The 20201-nt window shown below is 42.0% G+C and overlaps 1 protein-coding gene across 1 annotated transcript in view; it reads right to left on the bottom strand.

Moving 5' to 3' along the window:
• LOC127005782 (kinesin-related protein 1-like) overlaps window positions 1-20201 on the bottom strand; it is a 108974-nt gene that overhangs the window by 50250 nt on the left and 38523 nt on the right. Inside the window, exons 7-9 of the mRNA XM_050874884.1 lie at window positions 16222-16396; window positions 9305-9507; window positions 935-1123 (exon numbers count right to left, since the gene is read on the bottom strand). Coding sequence (XP_050730841.1) covers window positions 935-1123; window positions 9305-9507; window positions 16222-16396 — 567 coding nt within the window. The remainder of the gene's footprint in view (window positions 1-934; window positions 1124-9304; window positions 9508-16221; window positions 16397-20201) is intronic.

The raw sequence follows: 20201 nt of genomic DNA on the forward strand, positions 1-20201 counted from the left end.
AGCCCATCGTGGCGCAGGCAAGTGTTTATAGCGGCGCCATCTTCTCTTGGTTCATGCTGGCCCCCGGAACTCCTCTTTGATTCACTTGGACGGTTTCCTCTAGAGTCCGGGTTGATGGGTGGTCTTCAGGACAGCATGTGGGTAGTTTTAAGCCACTCGGCAGTGACTGAAAAATCCGAATGATAGCGTGGGGATTCGAACCCACGTCGTCCATCATGCGGTGAATGTGGGCCCAGCATGCTACCACTCAGCCACTGCCTACCCTAATTGCTTCCCTCCAGCTAATATATAATTCTTCAAGTTATCAATGATGTTTATGAATCTCCTCAAATCCTCTCTCAGTTCGTTTAACTGCTTATGGTAAGGAGGACAGGTCCTGAACCCCAGTCTTTATTGATGACGGAAAGGCTGTCATATTATACAAATTGCTGCACTAGATCTACTACCAGAGGTGCTGTATCTTATTACTAGTGTCGAGGTAATTTGATGTACTATCGTATATCTGGCAGTTTGCATACTGTCAAATTGTGTATATATGTTTTGGAGTTAAATATATAAATGTAATTGCTAATCTTACTGTTATTTAACTTCCAGACACTCATAATTTTGTCATAAAATACTCATTTTTGTCAATTAAGCAAGTTTCAAATTTTAAAATGATTCAAAACTTATAATGCTCAGGCTCGTCAGCAGTGAGAGAAGGGTCCCGCAGCGAAAGGGTCAAATAAATAGAGGAGAATCGGGCTTGTTGAACTAAAAAGGTTAACAATTTTCACTTTACTTTATCAAAATTAAATCTAAGAAGCATTAACATTCTGTGGAAGTTTCAGAAAAACTCATGCACATCTAAACACTATTTTACTCTATGGTATTAGATTTTTTGTATGACATGGTGCTGAGGTATACAATGGTCAAGTTGTAAAGCAACACTTACCTATTCCCAAAAGGACTGATGCTTCTCCCTTCAATGGCTGACACAGTTGAAAGCCCAGAAGGAGAACCATCATCACTGTCAAGCTTTGCCAACGAGGGAAATGTGCGAAGAGGAGGAAAACCAGGGAATAGTGTCTTGCCAATGTTAGGTGGATGTCTCTGTTCAGCAATAGGAAGAAGTCCACTTGCCCTGCAATAATACTGGTGTTAGATTTTTAACCACAACTGAGGTTGGAGTTAGAGTATATTTTACATTAGTGATTACTGGGGCGTCCTGTCTTGGTGCTGTAACTGTGGGGATTTTACATTGGTACCGAGACTAGCTTATTGCCAATATAATTATTCCTATACATATTGAATCTTACATTTGCATGAAGCATACATCTTACTTCTGTGTAAAATATTTTCTAAATGAATAATGGAGTCTTAAAATATCATTCCTCACCTAAGATCTTTATGTTTCACACGAATTCTAATTTGAGATGACTTGATCAGGAGTATGACTGAGCCTTAGATAAAACCTAAAATTCTCTTAAAGTTCAAACATGTGTATTCACACACCACTGTGAGCTTCTGCATCATTCAATCTAATTCTCACATCATTGAATATTCCAAGCACAACATACAATATTAACCCCTTCACTACGGCTGGGCAAAAAAGCGCCCCACACCGTATCCGGGATCGCCGCGCGCGCCAAATTTCAAATGTCGCTGTTGAATATAACACGTTTTCAGCCATAAACTCAACATAATCATCATGTATTATATATGAAAACATGCAGATTTAAATGGTGCACATAAAGAAACATAAATCAATTGATAATTTTGATGTATGCATATATATACAGAGAAATTTGCATTATTCATAGATGACGTGTGTCTGCTTAATTGTATTTCCTTATGTTAGTTGTGATAAAGAAATAGATTTGTGGAGGAAAGTGGAGGAGAGGGAAGGGAAGGACACCGTAAGCAAGATCATGGAAAATATCCCACTGATTCACCGACAATATGCAAAGATCTCATGGAGTAAAAGGCTGAAAGCCTGTGTGTGTGTGTGTGTGTGTGTGTGTATTTACCTAGTTGTGACATATGGGAAAAGAGCTACGCTTGCGCTGTCCCGTCTCCATATCCGTTCTTATCCAACTATTCCTTAAAATCATGAATGTTTCTTGCACAAACCACCTCCTCCAGTCTATTCCATAGCTCAATGCTTCTGTTTGGGAAGCTAAACTTTTTCACATCTCACCTACATGTGGCTGCCCTCGACTTCTTTCCATGTCCTCTTGTTTCTCTCTCATTCCGCACACACAGGTCCTCTCTATCCAAATGCTCTATCCCGCTCGCCACCCTGTACACCGCTATCAGGTCTCCTCTTTCTCTTCTTCTCTCCAGGGTTGTGAGCCCTATTCTATTGAGTCTCTCCTCATAAGTCCGATCTCGAAGTTCCGGTACCATCTTAGTTGCCACTCTCTGCACTCTTTCCAGCTTCCATGTTGTTCTTTTTGTGAGGTGACCAGACCACTGCTACATACTCCAATCTCGGCCTTATCATTGTAACTATTATTTTCTTCATCATCTCCTCATCCAAATACACAAATGCCGTCCTTATGTTCCTCAGCAAGTTCATAGTTTGTCCCGTTATCCTATTGATGTGTTTGTCCGGTGACATGTTTTCTGAGACAGTCACTCCCAAGTCTTTTTCCTCCACTCCTCTGCATATTATCTCACTTCCCATCTTATAATCATATTCACATTTTCTGCCACTCCTGCCAAACTCCATTATTGTACATTTCCCAAGGTTGCTCTATCCAGGTCCCTCTGCAGTGCCTAACAGTCCTTCACATTATTCACTCGTCTCAATAGGTTTGCATCATCTGCAAACAAACTCACATAGCTGGTCACTCCGTCCACCATATCATTTATATAAACAGCAAATATTATTGGTGCCAACACTGAACCTTGTGGGACCCCACTCATCACAGGGCACCAGTTGGAAACCTTGTCCCTGATTATCGTCCTCATTTCCCTGTTAGTTAGGAAGTCCTCCAGCCATTTAATCAGTTCATCACCCACTCCGCCCCTATTTTTAATTTTCCAAATTAGACTTCTGTGCGGTACTTTGTCGAATGCCTTTTTCAAATCCAGGTACACTCCATCCCCTCCAGCCTTCTCTCTCTTGTATTAAATCTGTCACCCTTGAGTAATAACACAACAAGTTGGTGACACAAGATCTCCCTCTCCTGAATCCAAACTGGCAATCTGAGATAATTCTCTCCCTTTCTAAAAAATCCGACCACCTGTTTTTAACCAGCCTCTCACATATCTTCGCAACCACACTAGTGAGTGATACCGGTCTGTAATTTAATGGGTCCTCTCTCTTTCCTCCTTTATAAATTTGTACTATGTTTGCTCTCTTCCAATCTTGTGGTACTTTCCTTCACTCAGGGAGGCGCTCATTATGGAGTGCAGTTTCTCTGCAAGTTGCTCACTGCATTCTTTCAAGATCCACCCTGATACTCCATCCGGCCCTGTCGCCTTTCTTACATCCAGCTTGTTCAAGCTTTCCTTGACCTCCTGCATCGTTAACTGTATCTCCTGCATAACACTTCCTCTTTCCTGGCGCGGTGGTTGTACAAATTCGTCTTCTTTTGTGAAAACTCTATGGAAGCTGTTATTCATCACTTCTGCCATCTCTGCTGGGTCCTCATATGTAGTTCCATCCATTTTCAGTTTATCGCTTGTTTCTCTATTCTTCAATTTGCCGTTCACAATTCTATAGAATAGTTTGGGTTGGTCTTTGCACTTGTTGATTACAGTCGTCCCTCAAATAGTACAGGGGTTAGGGACCCAGGACCCCCGTACTATTCAAATATCCGTATAAAATTAGTGCCTCCCCTAGAAACACTCCTGGGATGCATTTGAGAGAGGGATTCGGGACTCTCGGAACGTCCCGAGTGCTTTCAAATGCATGACGCGGCAGCACGAGTTGCCAACTCGGCACTGCCATTCCGCTCCCGACTTTGAGGGGTGTGGGCTGCGTTTGAGAGTGAGTCGGGAGCTCTTGGGAGGCCAGACCTTCCGGAACCCTCTACCAAACGCTTTTGTGTGCCTCTCAGTTAAAGTAAACTTAGCCTTGTCATTGCTATGGTAACGGTGTCTCCCACGCATGAAAATGGTGTACCGTACGCTGATCTTCCTGACGATGGTTAAACATGCATCACAAGCTGTCCTGGCCGACGAGGTCCTTGCAACAGAAGATGAAAAGGAGTTTGCAGTGGTTATGGTGGCACAAAGAGGTGAAATGCAATGGAAGCACTTATATGTGTTTGTTTGGGCAGCCATATTTGCTGATGACGTCATCATACCATGGAGGCGCTCCAACTCTCAAAGCTGGGAGCAAGTGGATGTGCCGAGTTGGCAACTCGTGCTGCGGCGTCACGCGTTTGAGAGCACTCAGGACGTTCTGAGAGTCCCGATTCCCTCTCAAACGCAGCCGTGGCGCATGGAGAGCCTTCGTGCTGTGATGACACCAGCAGCAAATATGGCAGCCCAAACAAACACATATAAGTGTTTCCATTGCATTTCACCTCTCTGTGCCACCGTAACCACTGTAGCTTCCTTTTCATCTTCTGTTGTGAGGAGTTCATCAGCCAGGACAGCTAGTAATGCATGTTAAACATCACCAGGAAGATCAGCGTACGGCATTTTGCTGCGAGTGAGACGCTGTTACCATAGCAACGACGAGGCTTAGTAAAAGGATGGCCTTTATCTCCCCTCTTGCAGCACTCTTGGAGCACTGGCAGTTACTGCTGCAAGAATTTCTTTTACACTATGATAGATACAGCAAACACTGCTCTCATTCACGTGATATGCTCTCCCTACCGCAACATAACTCATCCCAAAACATAACTTCTCCGAAATCTGAATTCTTCTGCAAGGTGAACACCTATCTCGAATGCTTTGGGGTGCTTTCAACAGGTGTTTTGGTAGAACAGTGTTGCCACTCACGCCATGGCCACTTGGTGTGACGTGCAGGAAATTTAAAAATCCTAAATAATTCTTCCATGACAATCCGTATAAAACCGAAACTGTACTATTTGAGGGACGACTGTATATCATTTTCACATTTCCATTTTTCTTCTCTTCTAATCTTTGTATATTCATTCCTTGCTTGTTTGAAATTGTTCCACGAGCTGATTCTTCTTCGTCTCCTCCATCCCTTCCAAGCTTCCTCCTTTCTCTTTCTAGCTGCCTCGCATCTTTTGTTAAACCACTCCTTTTTACCAAAATCCCTTTTGGTTACCTTAGGGACATATCAATTTGCAGCTTCCTTGTATAGCTTTAAAAACTCCTCCTACTTATCCTGTGTACTCTTGGCTTTGTACAGCCCACTCCAATTTGCATTTTCAAAAAAGTTCTCATGCTAACAAAGTCTGCCTTACAGTAGTTACTTCTCCCAATTTTGTGATCCTCCTCTTTTCGGTCAATCCTTCTCTTTTCTGTCACTTCAAATTCCACAACCGCATGGTCACTCTTTGCTACGGGACAATCTACTTTAAGATTTTCTATTATTTCTGGCTCCTTGCTAAATACCAGGTCTAGTCTTGATGCCTCGCCTTCTTTCTCAAATCTGGTATGTTCCTTAATCCACCGAGTCAGCACATGTTCCATTGCCAGTTGCAGGAGTCTTCCTCCCCACGCCTCTTCTGTTCCCTGTATCTGTCAATCCTCCCATTCTACTTCCTTGCAATTGAAATCACCCATTATAATTATCCTCTCACCCTCTCTCAACATTCCATCCAGCAAACTCACCGTGCCTTGTATCATTTGTTCATATTCTCGGACCTTCCATGCATTGGTTCTTGGTGGCACATACCCTACTACATGCTGCCTCCTTCTTCCTTCAGCACCCACAATTTTCACTTTCAGTACCTCTGCCAAGCCTTCACCCTCAATCACCTCCTACACCCTAATGCCTTTCTTTAAAATCAACATCACACCTCCTCCCTGTTTTCTCTTTCTGTCTCTCCTCCATATATTGTATGCACCTTCTCCAATCCCCACCACCTCAATTGGGTCACACAACTTAGTTTCCGTCAGCCCCACAATATCAGGTTCTTTGTCTCTCAAGTAGTCGTTAACTCTATCCGCGATGACACTATTCCATTGATATTCGTATATGACACTTTCCATCCTTCCTCCTTTTCTGTTAGATTCTTTCTCTCCTTCCTCTCGTCACCATGAACCACTTCCTCGCTTTCATACTCATTACTCTCAAAAAATAAAAATAAAAAAATAAATAAATAAATAAATATATATATAAAAAAAAAAATTTCCTCATTTAAATCACAAACCTCACCTCTAAGTTCATTCAACTTGTCTCTCTTGTTCATTCAGATCTTTCCTCAGCCACATCATTTTGGTGTCTTCTCCTGCTAGCTTCCAAGCTCCTGCCAGGGCCTCTTCTGCTTCGCTCTGTTTCTTAAATCGTATCCTAATTGGTCTATCTCTTTCGCCATTGTATTTTCCAATCCTATGACAGTCATCTATTTCTTTCAGCAGGTCTCTTCCCCATTCTTGTACCCTCTGCACGACCTCCTTCACTTCATCTCTCAAGTTGTTTTCCCTCACAGATTTGTTTGGGGTCTTCTCCTTTACACCGAACACAATGACACTCTTCTTTTTCTCCACCGTGCCTCTTACCAGTGCTTCATTTTCTTTGATTACCTTCACCACCTTCTCAGCCATCCTCTCCTCCACAATCTCCTTAAAGCTCTGCACACTCCCACTTTGCATCATCCGTCAACTTTCTGTTTCAAATTCTTAACTCTTTGCTCCACTTCCACTTTTTCATCCTTTTGCTTCTCCTCCCACTTATTTCACTCCTTATTCAACTTTTCCACCGAATCCACACTTTCCTTTATCCCATCAGAGCATTTTATCAGCTGAATCTTAAGCTCCCCCACTTTTGTTTCTAAATCACTTATTTCTCTCTTGTCCTCCTCTCTCTCCCCTCTCAACTCACTCACTATCTTCATCACCACTTCAAAATCACTCTCCAACTCTTTCACTCTTCTCTGCAATAATCTATTTTGCAGCTCACTGTTCTTTTCCTCGAATCCAGAGAAATCGGCCACTTGTTTTTGTTTTTGTGATGGTGGTATAAACAAACCAATCTCGTTATGGGTACGGTTCTCCATTTTCCCTTTCTTAATCTACTAACACTTTCCCCTCCAGCTTTCCGCACCCCTCCTCCCAACCTCCAACCGGAAACAGCGCCAGCAATGCCCCTCCACCGTATGTCACAGTTGCTAGGTAAAATAGGCAAAACATTAAAAAGTTAAAATCCTTCGGGGGCTCCGTCCTCCCAGCACCAGCAATGATTGGAAAATACAATGGCGTAAGAGATAGACCAATTAGGATACGATTTAAGGCACAGAGCGAAGCAGAAGAGACCCTGGCATGAGTGAAGCGATGTGCTGAGAGTAAAGTTTCCCTGTGTTGTGAGTGCTTCTAAGTGTACCACACACGAGATAGATATTAAGAAGTAACTATATAAGTGTCTTTTACAATAATGTGGCATGATGCAAGCAAAATGTGTGTATGTGTGAGTGAGTGTGTAAGGAGCGCCGGGAGTGGGAGGGCCACTCGCTACACTGCGCCACCGACGACATATGCAACGTTTCGAACACAGGCCTGCTGCAAGGTAAAAGTTGCTGCACTTCGTGTCACCATGGAAACACCACATGACATAGAGACTTTGGGTTTGTGGCAAATTGAAGAAGAAGGATGGATAAAGGGAATGCTCATAAATGTAAAGCTATTGACTAAGGCAGAGATGTGAAATTGATAATAGAAAGTGACCAATTTTCGGGAAAATATCAGAACACTGCCGTATGGGGAGAAGCGGTTTCATGTAACATCCCCATCCTTTATGGGTTAAAATGTTAATGGATTTTTACAATATCTAATAACCTTCAGACATCCTGAGATACTATAGGAAAAATCATGGAAAAATGACTGAAAAGTGAGTGCAAACCTGCTTGGGTACAGGCAGCAGAGCAGCCTTAAGCCATTAGATGTGAAAACATAAAGTGTTAAGAGAGGAGCTGAGCCCTTCTATGACAGTAGGGATGTACTGATGTATCGGTATCGGTATCAGTGGTATCGGCACATTTTAAGAGTATCAGTATCAGTATCGGCTGATTTTCTGCCAATACTACCTATACTTGAAGGAGTTTTGTTTATCGCATGTCACTCTTAAATAATTTTGTTCAATAGAAATTGGATTTTCTAAATTGTTGAAAAAATATTAGAAAGGTGTAATTTTCTAGTATCATGATACTACGTAGTTTGGAATTTCCCGCGATTTAATTTTCATCACTTTAAACGATAAGATTCATTGAATAAAAGGTATATAATACTTAGTATACAGTATAGCCCTTGGTACTGCGGACGCGTACAATACAGGTTTAGCACTAGTAGCTTCGGCGCGGGATTGGCCTCAATTGCCTGCCTCAGTCGGTCAGACGATCGCCCTGCAACGGGGCACGCTGCCAGGGTCTCGGGATTTCTTCACAGTCTTCTGCCTAAATATACGGCAATTAAGATAAAGCTAACTTAGCTGAGTCAACTAGACCTCACGAGGCGCCTCCTCTCTCGCCCCTTGTCGAAACTCTTGGGGGTTTGTGTTAACACTGCCCTTCTATATTGGAACAACGAGTAGTGGGTCTTTTTTTTCTTAACATTTGATATTGCCCTTTAGCTGCTGGAATTGTTGCATAAATAAAAATCAGTGCACAGGTATCAGTATTGGTATCGGTATCGGTCAAATATTGGGGTATCGGTATCGGTATCGGTCAAAATTTCGGTATCGGTACATCCCTACATGAGAGGTTAGAGATATATTCACCTGCCTTATAGTGACCCTTAGGGGGTCTAGGAAAACAAACCCTGATGCAGAAAGGAAGTAGAACACACCTTATGGTTTTAGTTATGGTGAGTTGCAGGACATTTTGGGCTATACCACTGCCTGAGGCAGCATTGGTTTGCACATTTCATTGTTATTTTTAAATTTGCTTTGATCTCTATGCTGCTTCCTATAATTTTTGAGAGGTTTCCAGGTTAGCAGAGACCATATACAGTATGAACAAATGAGGAGCTTGTAAGAGATGAAATGAGATATGGGTGGGCACTTTTTTAAAACCAATATTTACCATGTTGTGTAGGACCTTTTGTTTTGACAGTGGGCCTGGAACAAATTCTCCATAAATGCATTCGTTTTACTGTATGCTAGAATGAATGTCATTCTAAAACATTATAAAATGTATGTACTCAACAAGGAAATAAAACAGGAAACTGAGCCACTCACGGTTCTGAAAGTCCATCGGCCAAGTCCTCATATGGAGTGGTGACAGTCATGTTGAAAAATGGAGCAAGTTTTCGTACAGATGGCTTATGACCTGGGGTTGAAATGGTGCTGTTGTGCTCTGCCTTCTCGGTCGACATAATTCGTTTCTTCCATGCCTCACCACAGGCAGACACGTCCTCCAATCTACGTTTATTTTCCCTTTTCTGAAAAGTATTACACACAAAGATCACAAAAAACATTCAATCTTTATCACTAACACATCATTCTGTGTGTGAGCTTTGTCCTATAATGCAACATTCGAAACATCGTGCTGATTCTGATCTTTTTCATTGGGAGCCTGAAAGCATCTTAAAAACCTTTTTGAAAGATGATGGTTGTTAGCCTATTCCTCTGGTGGAAGAATGATTTGCTTGCTTACCATAAATATTCCAGTTGAAGAGCAGTAATTCAAGTTAGGGTTAATAGGTACCTTATGAATTATTTACACTCAATAAAGGTTAAAAACAATCAGCTGTCAGTGGAACTAAGGACTGTATGTTAACCGATAATTTCTCCTAATCTCTCAGTCACCATTCAAGTACAGTCATACCTCAGTTTATGAGTTTAATTCGTTCCAGAATTTTGTTCGCAAATCAAAACAAATTTCCCCATTTAAATTAATGGGAATCACATTAATGCATCCCATATCCCCCCAAAATATTAACATAAAAATCATTTTACATGTTATTTTATACAGCATAGAAGTAATCATAGTGCTGAAAACACAAAGATCATACACTAGAGCACAAATGTACGCGGACACGAGCACGCGATGCTACCTCTGTGAGGGAACAAAGTAGACTAAAGGAGTATCACACTGGGCATTTTCATCCAACCATTGGAGCTACGAGCAACTGCAGCTGCCCATAGGCCCAACCGGAAGCGAGTTGTTGGTTTGGGTAAACACTCTTGTCCTCCCATCTTTGAAGCCATGATCGTACCGTACCCACCATGGCTTCTTCCTTCCAATTAACTGCAGCAACAAGTCCATAATTTGAATAACAACAGCACAAGCCACAACACCCCTTACTTTGGCAAACAGAGCCATGTGGATACAGGGCGACTGGTCTGTTTACGTTGTGGATATGAGGCGAGATTTTCGAAGGTTACATTGTCGTACGCCAATGTTGTCTTAACCTAAGTTGTTCACATGTCCACGTACGGAGGCTAATTCTCAAGAGAGATCGCAGCCCTGCAGACCCCAGCTGATTGGTGGAAGACTTGGGGAGCTGCGACGTGACGTCATTAGGGTTGCCAGTGAATCACAGTCGCTGCTTGAGGTGAGTCAGCCAATCATGAGCCATGCCTCACACCCGCCATGGCAATGAGTCACCTGCTCCCTCTCATCACTGACTGCCTCGCCAAGACAGTTGCTATGTACTCATTAACACGTAACAGTAGTCAATGTAATGCTAATAAAAAGCCTTTTTTGCAGAAATAGGGAGGCAGTGGGATAGAATCATATATGTAATAAATCACTTAAGGTGACGTTAGGCAAACTGATATGTCTGCCCATGGATGCATCCCCTGTAATATTCAGATAATTTGTTGCTTCACATATCAATGAATGACTAACATTTTTCATGTCACTGTTCTCTCACACTTTATTTAGGCTTCTCGGAGCACAATAATTCAGCCACGGGAAGCGGTGACAGCTGTGTGACTCTAGAATGTTGCGGAAAGTTTTGCCTTTGTAACATCACCACACACAAAAGTTGTTAAATAAATATCTCTGCTGTTGATTGCTCATTGCAATAGATAGATTTACTAATTGAACAAGTTCTTCCTATTTTCATGTTGGGGAAAAACTCATTATAATGCATTTCATGTAAATCAGCGAGACCTCGTAAGGCTTATGACTACACCCAACCCACCCTTAACTTACGTGCATAGTTACGATTACGGAGCGCTTTGAGAATTGTGGTGAAGGCACTGCTCATAAGAGTTTCGAGAATCTCGCCAATGGGCAACCAACCATGGTCGTATGTGACGCACACTCAGAAAAGTTGGAGTTGCTTGTTGCGCCTACCGCCAACACGATTGAAGGAAAAAGGCCCAGTGTAATTAATGCTTGCGACACTATTCCTATTATTTTCTGCTCTGAGCGCTCTTGTCTTGTGGCAAACAACGGGAACCCAAGCTCGCGTCTTCGACTCATACAAACATGATGCTCATACACCAAGTCACTGCTCGTAAACCAAGTCATTTTTAGTGATTTTCTTTTGCTTGTGAATCAAAACGCTCATAAACTAAGGCACTCATAAACTGGGTATGATCAAAGTATGCAAATTTGTAATTTAATATATTCTGATGAATGATTTTAGCTTTATGATTTTTTTTTCTCCCTTTCAGTCTTAACCCTTTGCCATGTGAAAGCCTGGTCGGGATACCAAATACACGTGTTTTCACAAGCGTTTCCCGCCACCTGGTGATGATGTACATGGCATCTGTTTGTCTTAGCCAATAGAAGCATCTTTCATCACACCCTCCAGCTAATCACAGCTCTTTAGTACACCTGGCAGCTATGCTGGGAGCTGTGCCAGTATGGGCCGAGAGTCAAAAATGAGTGGATTTCATAAAATTGCTCCTCTTCTCACCCTGCCCACTCCTAACACACTGGAGGCAAGTTTACCAAAACCTTACAGCACATAGCTAAAACGTTGTACTACATGCTGATATTTAGGGGTTTGGGTGAATACCAGCAAACTGGGCTACTTCCTTAACCCTTTCACTGCACGGGCTTGGGAGGCGACTATCCCCCCCACACGCACTCGGGCAGCCCAATGGGAGGATCTCTTTTAACCTCTGTATCTCAAAAACTATTCATCACAGCTAAAAACCAAAAACACCATGGGAAAGAGGAGGTTCAGATCTATAGGATTCAGTTATGTATGCCTCTCCTGCAAACATACATGCACGTTCATGGGGTGTTGAATGTGAACACTTACGTCAGTGCACGCGCGACAGTCAGCCATATTGAGGCAACTGCGGACATCTCTTCATGAGGTGCTGGCAAGGTAGTATTACCAACTGCAAAATTTACAACTATTTGATCAGAGAACCAGTAAGGTGGTAAGTGAAGCTATGCAAAAATGCCACTATATTGGACAAGAAAATCCACCAGTTACTTGTCTATAGAGTTTCCGCACTAGGCTGATATGATTTTCCACCAAATTTAGTGGAAACCCACTGAATTGGCAGTCCTGTGGGGTGAGAATTATTGTTAGAACACTATCATATGTGGGAGATTTGAGTGCGACTGGAGCTAGCAGCGAGCGTTTAGCACCACCAGCAAATGGGAGCAGCGAGTAGCAGGCTTTTTTTTATTATTGTTTCCTTTTTTTTTGGTGCCCTTGAGCTGACTCCTTTGTTGTAAAAAAAAAAAAATTAATAAAAATAAATAAATAAATAAAAAAAAAAAAGTGCAACTGCTCGCTGCGAGCATTTAGCAGTTAAAGGGTTAATATGCAACTCTGCAATGGATGGGTGAGTCAAATAAAAAAAAATTTCATGAGTAAAAATGTCTTAGAAAATCCTCAATTTTAACATACTAAAAGGGTTTTTTGATACCTCCACTATTTCTATGAGTGCCTGGGAAAGGGTTAGACAGTGGGTCATTCAAGATGCCAGAGATCAAAGTTGTACAAATTTTTACTTTAAAAAATATTCACTACCTTAAATCCTAAGTGCCATGATCCAATGTTTTTTTACAAATTTCCATTTATTATATTGCTTTCTGAGCAGATTTAAGCAATTTGAATACATGAAGAAAAAATAGAGGCAAATTACAATTGTTTAAAATTGTTCTGGATATTTGGAAGCTTTCGGTCTCTGAACGATATGTATAACATGAAGCCACTGCTTTGGGCCAACTTTCAAGGTATAGGTAAAGGTAAAGTTGGGTCCGTACCCTATAACTGTGCGCAGCTGCAGTGGTCATCTCTAAACTGTTGGCTCTTTGAGCCTGTGGGTAAGAACCCATTACCCTTGGACACAGGCCAATGTAAAGTTCAGCATTGTCACAGTTTACCATCCCCAGGTTTCCCTAGGTACACATTTATAGACCAACCCAAGAGAGGATGAATAAGTGGGTGAGCTGCACGCCAACTGCTTGCGCCAAGATTCAAACCTAGACCTGCAGGGTCGTAGTCAGACATGCTAACCACATCTTGACGGAGGTATGAAATATTTCAAGTCCCAACATTATAATAAGCTAAGCAATACTATAATCTGCATAATAGTGATCCTAAAACTTAAAAATGTATTGTACTTGAATGGTATGTGACTGTTAAGTGTTACTTAACTTTCATATCTTCTTAATTCTAAACTTAAAATTACAGCACAGTCACCTCTTGATTAACACGAGTTTAAACAACATGTTCTTTATATAACATGAGTTTATATTTGAGGAGATACGATTAACTAACACGATATTTTCGATTTAACGCGCATCTAATTGATGACGTCACGTGCACCCACGCTACTTCTGGCAGGAACTGAGCTGAGACGCTCTGTTTCTCCTCAGTCTGAAGCTACTAGCTAGCCCGCACTGTGAGTGGAACGTTTCTCTGGAATACACTGCATTTTCACCTCTACTATGGCACCCAAGTGTCCTTCCACCTCCTCACAGGAAAGTGCTGCCAAGAAGTCAAGAAAGACTCTCACCAATGAAAAGAAGTTGGAAATTTTGGATCGGTATGCTGGGGGGGGAGAAAAGACCTCTGTGATAGTGAAAGTGACTTTTTCAAGCTTTGAAATCAGTGCTAGTGGTGGAGACAGTGACATCAACAACATTGAACTCCAACCCCTCGTCTTAACAGGAAGGCTGAGCCCCGTTATTGTGCAACCTCAGTTTGGTGGCCATCCTGTAGCTCAATCTCATTACGGTGATGGTGGAAGTGAAGATGCATCCCACCACCCTTCAGGGTTATCAAGTTGAAAACATGAGGGTAATGAAGGGGGTTTGTAACGGGGTCGAGTGCATGGAAGGGAGGGTGGCGGCCAACCACAACGTACGCAGCGCTGCGAACACAAGTTTGCTCTGACCTAAAAGTTACTGTGCTTCATCACATCACCACAGAAACACCACATGATGTAGACACTTCGGGTTTGAGGCAGATTGAAGAGGAAGGATGGATTAAACGAATGCTTATAAATCTAAAGCTATTGGCTTAGGTAGAGCCATGAAATTGATAATAGAAAGTGACCAATTTTCAGGAGAGCGTCAGAACACAGGGTGGGGAGGGACGGTGGCCAACGCAAGTGTCGAGTGTTGAAAGTGAAGCACAAATGACGTAAATAAAATGAGAACGTTTTTTTATTTTTTTATTTTTTTATTTATTTTTACAACAAAGGAGACAGCTCAAGGGCATAAAAAAAGGAAACAATAATAAAAAATAATAAAAAATAAAAAAAATAAAAAAACGCTACTCGCTGTTCCCCAAAAAAGAAAAAAAGAATCAAAAGAGGTGGCCAAAAGAAAGGTCAATTTTGGGAGGAGGTGTCCTGATACCCTCCGCTTGAAAGAGTTCAAGTCGTAGGCAGGAGGAAATACAGATTGTTCCAGAGTTTACCAGCGTGAGGGATGAAAGAGTGAAGATGCTGGTTAACTCTTGCATAAGGGGTTTGGACAGTATAGGGATGAGCATGAGTAGAAAGACGTGTACAGCGGGGCCGCGGGAGGGGGGGAGGCATGCAGTTAGCAAGTTCAGAAGAGTAGTCAGCGTGGAAATATCGATAGAAGATAGAGAGGCAACATCGCGACAGAATTTAAGAGGTAGAAGACTATCAGTAGGAGGAGGAGAGCTGATGAGACGAAGAGCCTTAGACTTCACTCTGTCCAGACGAGCTGTGTGGGTGGAGCCCCCCCACACGTGAGATGCATACTCCATACAAGGGCGGACAAGGCCCCTGTATACGGATAGCAACTGCGCGGGGGAGAAGAACTGGCGGAGACGTTACAGAACGCCCAACCTTGAGGAAGCTGATTTAGCGAGAGACAAGATGTGAAGTTTCCAGTTGAGATTTTGAGTTAAGGATAGACTGAGGATGTTTAGTGTTGAAGATGGTGACAGCTGAGTGTTGTCAAAGAATAGGGGATAGGTGTTTGGAAGATTGTGTCGAGTTGATAGGTGGAAAAATTTAATTTTTGAGGCATTGAAGGACACAAGGTTCCTTCTGCCCCAATCGGAAATGATAGCAAGGTCTGAGGTTAAGTGTTCTGCAGCCTCCAGTCTGGAGTCGTGTACTTCCTGTTGGGATGGCCTTCTATTGAAAGAAGTTGAATAATGCAGAGTGGAGTCGTCGGCGTATGAGTGGACAGGACAGTTTGTTATAGAAGGATCATTGCTGAATAACAGGAAGAGAGTGGGTGATAGGACAGAGCCCTGTGGAACACCACTGTTGATAGGTTTAGGGGAAGAACAGTGACCGTTGTTTCTGTGACCTACTAATATATTAGTAATGTGTTTTTTTAAGGTTAGAGTAACAAAATCCCCAAAATAGGTAGACTTTCCCAGTGTCCAGGAACGTAACCCCCCTATTACTATTGTTTCTTATGGGGAAATTATGTTTAAATAACACGATTTTAAATAACACGACATCTCCAGGAACGTAACCCTTGCGTTAATCAAGAGGTGACTGTACTTAGAGTATTCGGGCATCACATAGTGTGGTGAACTTTATTAGTGATCTTTCATTTTTTCTTTCATCTTCCTTCTTTGTGGGGATTCTTATGATTGCTCATTCCATCTATGTAAGAAAACTGATGATAATGATGATGGTCACAATAATAATAATAATAATTATAGTAAATGAATCAATATGCAAGACTGATGCCGAGAATATGAACAAATAAAAAAGTGTACACAACTGCTTACCTTGATAGTCGACATAGCCTGCACTCTTGTCCTGATGTTTCTTGTCTGTTCAGCATATCTGAGTGTATTTATTGTCTCATGTACGTTGTCACTTGATGGGTTCACACAGGCAATCATTGTTGTATAGCCTCCTCGGCTAAGGGAATCCTTGAGTACTCTGGTCAACAGTGATTCCCTATTCAGGAGTAAAAATTTCAGTCAAAAGTCAAACCCCCCAAAATTTACCATATTCATACATATATTCGATATATGAGAGTTCGAAATATGCGAATTCGCTCATATGTGACTAACCTAAATGTGCCAAGTATTCGTTTTATGCGAGAAAAATTTGGTATTATGCGAGTAGCAGTGCTGGTGTGACTGGTTGGTGAGGTATGGTGGCCAACTCGCACTAGAGGGCGGCGGGTGCAAATGTTTTCCCGCACTTTCCTCGCCTATAATTACCCATTTTCTCCATCTGATCCTAAAGTTTTTGTTTGTTTACAATGTATTTTCATATTATATTTTACATCTTATCTGTACTAATGTGCTTTATTGTTGGTTTAGTGCTTTATTATTGTGACTGTGCCAGAATAAATAGTTAGAGGGTTCGAAAACGGGTCATGGAACATAACCCCCTATAATTAATGGGATGATAAGTTCAATATATGCAAATTCACATTGTGAGAGCTTTTTGCAGAACGTAACCCTCGCATATAACGAATACCTGGTGTACTTATCACCAGATAAAATGCAGCAATGTCAACGATCTTTCATACATATGTAGGTGTATAATCACTACAATACTAATATTTTATCTTTCCTAAGCTCTGATCATATTGAATAGATGTAAAAACTGCAGTGTATTCACTACAATAACAATTTTCAATCATGGAGACTCTGGTCATGTTGAATATTAAACAACAGCCAAGACAAAGACCAATACCAGGCATATAACATTTTCTCCTTCAAAATCTGCCTATCATCTGAATGATTTAAGTCTTTACTATGCAAATTGTTTTGTCCTACCCTGTTAGTAAGGAATGGCAATTAAGTTACCATGGAACTGTCAACCCTGCAAGAGCTATCTAAATCAGTGATGTACGTGTATGTTTAATGAAGAGATTTTCCACTCTCTTTTTTCTATTATTCTCTCGGTCCCACATGTCCTCTGCGTGTATCGAAACACACAACAAATTAATCGCAACAAGGAGAGGGTATTCCCCGGCTGCCTGGGATTGAACCCGCGACCAGCGTGATGGGAGAGCCACTCCTTACCGAGTCGGCCAAAGAGGTACCCCACTCGCCAAATGGGTTATGGGAGGCTCCCCTATCAGGCCTAGTCGCCACACTACAGATGTAGTCCTCACACTGTGGAAATTGCATATACGTACTGTATATGAAGTACGTGGAAGAAAACTGAGCTGCAGACGTGTGAAAATTTAAATTATCACTCCAATAATGGCCACGTAATGCATGCTCTCTTGAGACACACACTCTATTGGGACTTGCAAGGCTCAGCTCATGCATCATCAGCATAGGGCTACCTAGGCAATATCCATAGACAGTACAATACTGTATGGCATGCCATAAATCAAATCAGCCATGATTTGTCTCCATGTATGATCATACAGTAAAACCTTTATAACTCAGCATGATAGGGACTCCCATCTTTGCCGAGTTATTCAATATTCCGAGTTATACAAATCCCTCATTCCCCTTTCCCCCATTTGCATATACAGTCAAAATTTTGAAAACTCTACACTTACACAGCAGCAGTAAAAGCTTAAATTAAAACATACAAATGGAGGGGCTGCTGTAGTTATGTAGTCCAAGCAGACAACACGTGGGTGTTTCAGGAATAAGCAGGGAGAGTGAGGATAGATGTTTTCAATACAGGAATAGTGCGGGCAAGCCTTGACAAATGTAAACCATGAGATATGGAGATAACTCGGCAGCATACCGAGATAAATCAGAGAGTACTGGAGACTGAGATCAGGTGGCCCAAGTGTGGATACACTTTCTAAGAAAATGTGGGTGAGGCATGCTGAGTGTAGACGATAGGATGTGGTTAAAACTCAGCAATATGCCAAGATGCATGAATTTTTACATTTTTTTTCCTCATTTGTTTGAATAAAAAAAAATCAAAAATAATATTTTGTTGCATTGCCGAGTTATATCAAATTCCTAGTTACAGAGTGCCAAGTTATAAGGGTTTTACTGTAATTACATTCATTCATTCGTCTTTGATGTCTGCTCCTAGGAGCTCCCACCAGGGGATGGCCACGGCAGAAGAGTTTCCATCTCTCTCTATCCAGACACTCCCTCCTTGCCTGCTCAGTTTCTCAAGGATCTTTCACCCCTCTCCCTGACATACTTCTGCACCCTATCTCTCCAATTCACTGGAGGTCATCCTCTAACATTCCCTCCCTCTTTCTCACTCACATACACCCTCCTGGTCATCTTACTCTCCTCCATTTGCTCCATGTGGCCAAACCACTTTAACCCCTTCAACACGAGGACGCATATACTGCGTCCTTGCGTGCCCCGTACCATATCCGAGGACGCGCATACTGCATCCTGGCGCGCTTTAGCCAATATACAAGTTATTTTATATTTATATTTATGCTTACATCTCAAAATGATCAATTAATTTATGCTTCTTTATGTGCACCATTTAATTCTGCATGTTTTCATATACAATACATGATGATTATGTAGAGTTTATGGCTGAAAACTTGTTATATTCAATCGCAACATTTGAAATTTGGCGCGCGCAGCGATCCTGGATACGGCGCAGGGCGCTGTTTTGGCCCGGCCATAGTGAGTTTCTTTATGTGCACCATTTAATTCTGCATGTTTTCATATATAATACATGATGATTGCGTTGAGTTTATGGCTGAAAGCTTGTTATATTCAATGGCGACATTTGAAATTTGGCGTGCGCGGCGATCTCGGATACAGCAAGGGGTGCTGTTTTCGCCCGGCCATAGTGAAGGGGTTAAAGTCTGTCACTTCATTTCTTCCACCACTCCACACTTCTTCCCTTCACCCACGTGACACATTCCAAAACGCTCATACACACTTTCATCACTCATTCCATCCATTCTACTCACACCACATGCACTCCCTGTTGGGATTCAGTGAATTTACCGTACCCAACGGTTATGTTTCTCGCAAGACACTGAACTCCCCCAAGACAACTCCACATAAAACACAACAACTTACACCCTAACAGGGTTGCAGGCTTCCCTGCAAGCGCCTCCCAGAGTTACAACGATAATCCTAACAGGCCTGATAGTAAAACCTATTTGTAATCACTGCTGGAGGGCACTTATCTTTGATGGGTTTCAAAAGAAGTTGTCTCTTGAAGGCTCGTCCTGGAGGGTCTTGTTTTCCTCGAGTCTAAATATAAAAAAGCACTGCCGCGAGTTAATTTTGGAGCGGCACGCGCTGAGGTGTTGACTGCTGCGGAGCAGTTGATGGAGTAAACGAAAACCAACCATGTGTGTCTGAAGAGGTATTTTAAATTTCCCTCGCCAGATGGCGTGGCTTTCGATCTTCTCTGTTTCCATCGGTTAAATTATCCTTGCTCTTTAATTATAATTCCACAAGGGCAATTATTTATTATTTCATGAAAGGAAACACTGAACTATTGTTATTCCTTTCATGGTAAATGTGGTTAGTCTTCAGGCAGTGAATAAGGCGATTCTGTCTCAGTCTGGGAGCCGGTGAGCGAAGTATTTAAGTACCATCCAAGGCTTATTTGAGCTCAGACGATACTCATAGTTGGCTTGAACTCTCGGCCCGAGACTAGTTCCATACGGGAAATAGTTAATTTGTCAAATCCCCAGGTTAACTGACCTAATTCCTAACATCCTCAAATAACTCATTTCCACTGCCTGCACTCTAGACCTTTGACTTTCATTCCAGGCCCATGTTTCACTTGCATATGTGAGGGTTGGTACTATTACTGTATTTCTCAAATCCCTCTTTACCTC

Source organism: Eriocheir sinensis, chromosome 31, assembly GCF_024679095.1.
Source record: "Eriocheir sinensis breed Jianghai 21 chromosome 31, ASM2467909v1, whole genome shotgun sequence".
Lineage (NCBI taxonomy): Eukaryota > Metazoa > Arthropoda > Malacostraca > Decapoda > Varunidae > Eriocheir > Eriocheir sinensis.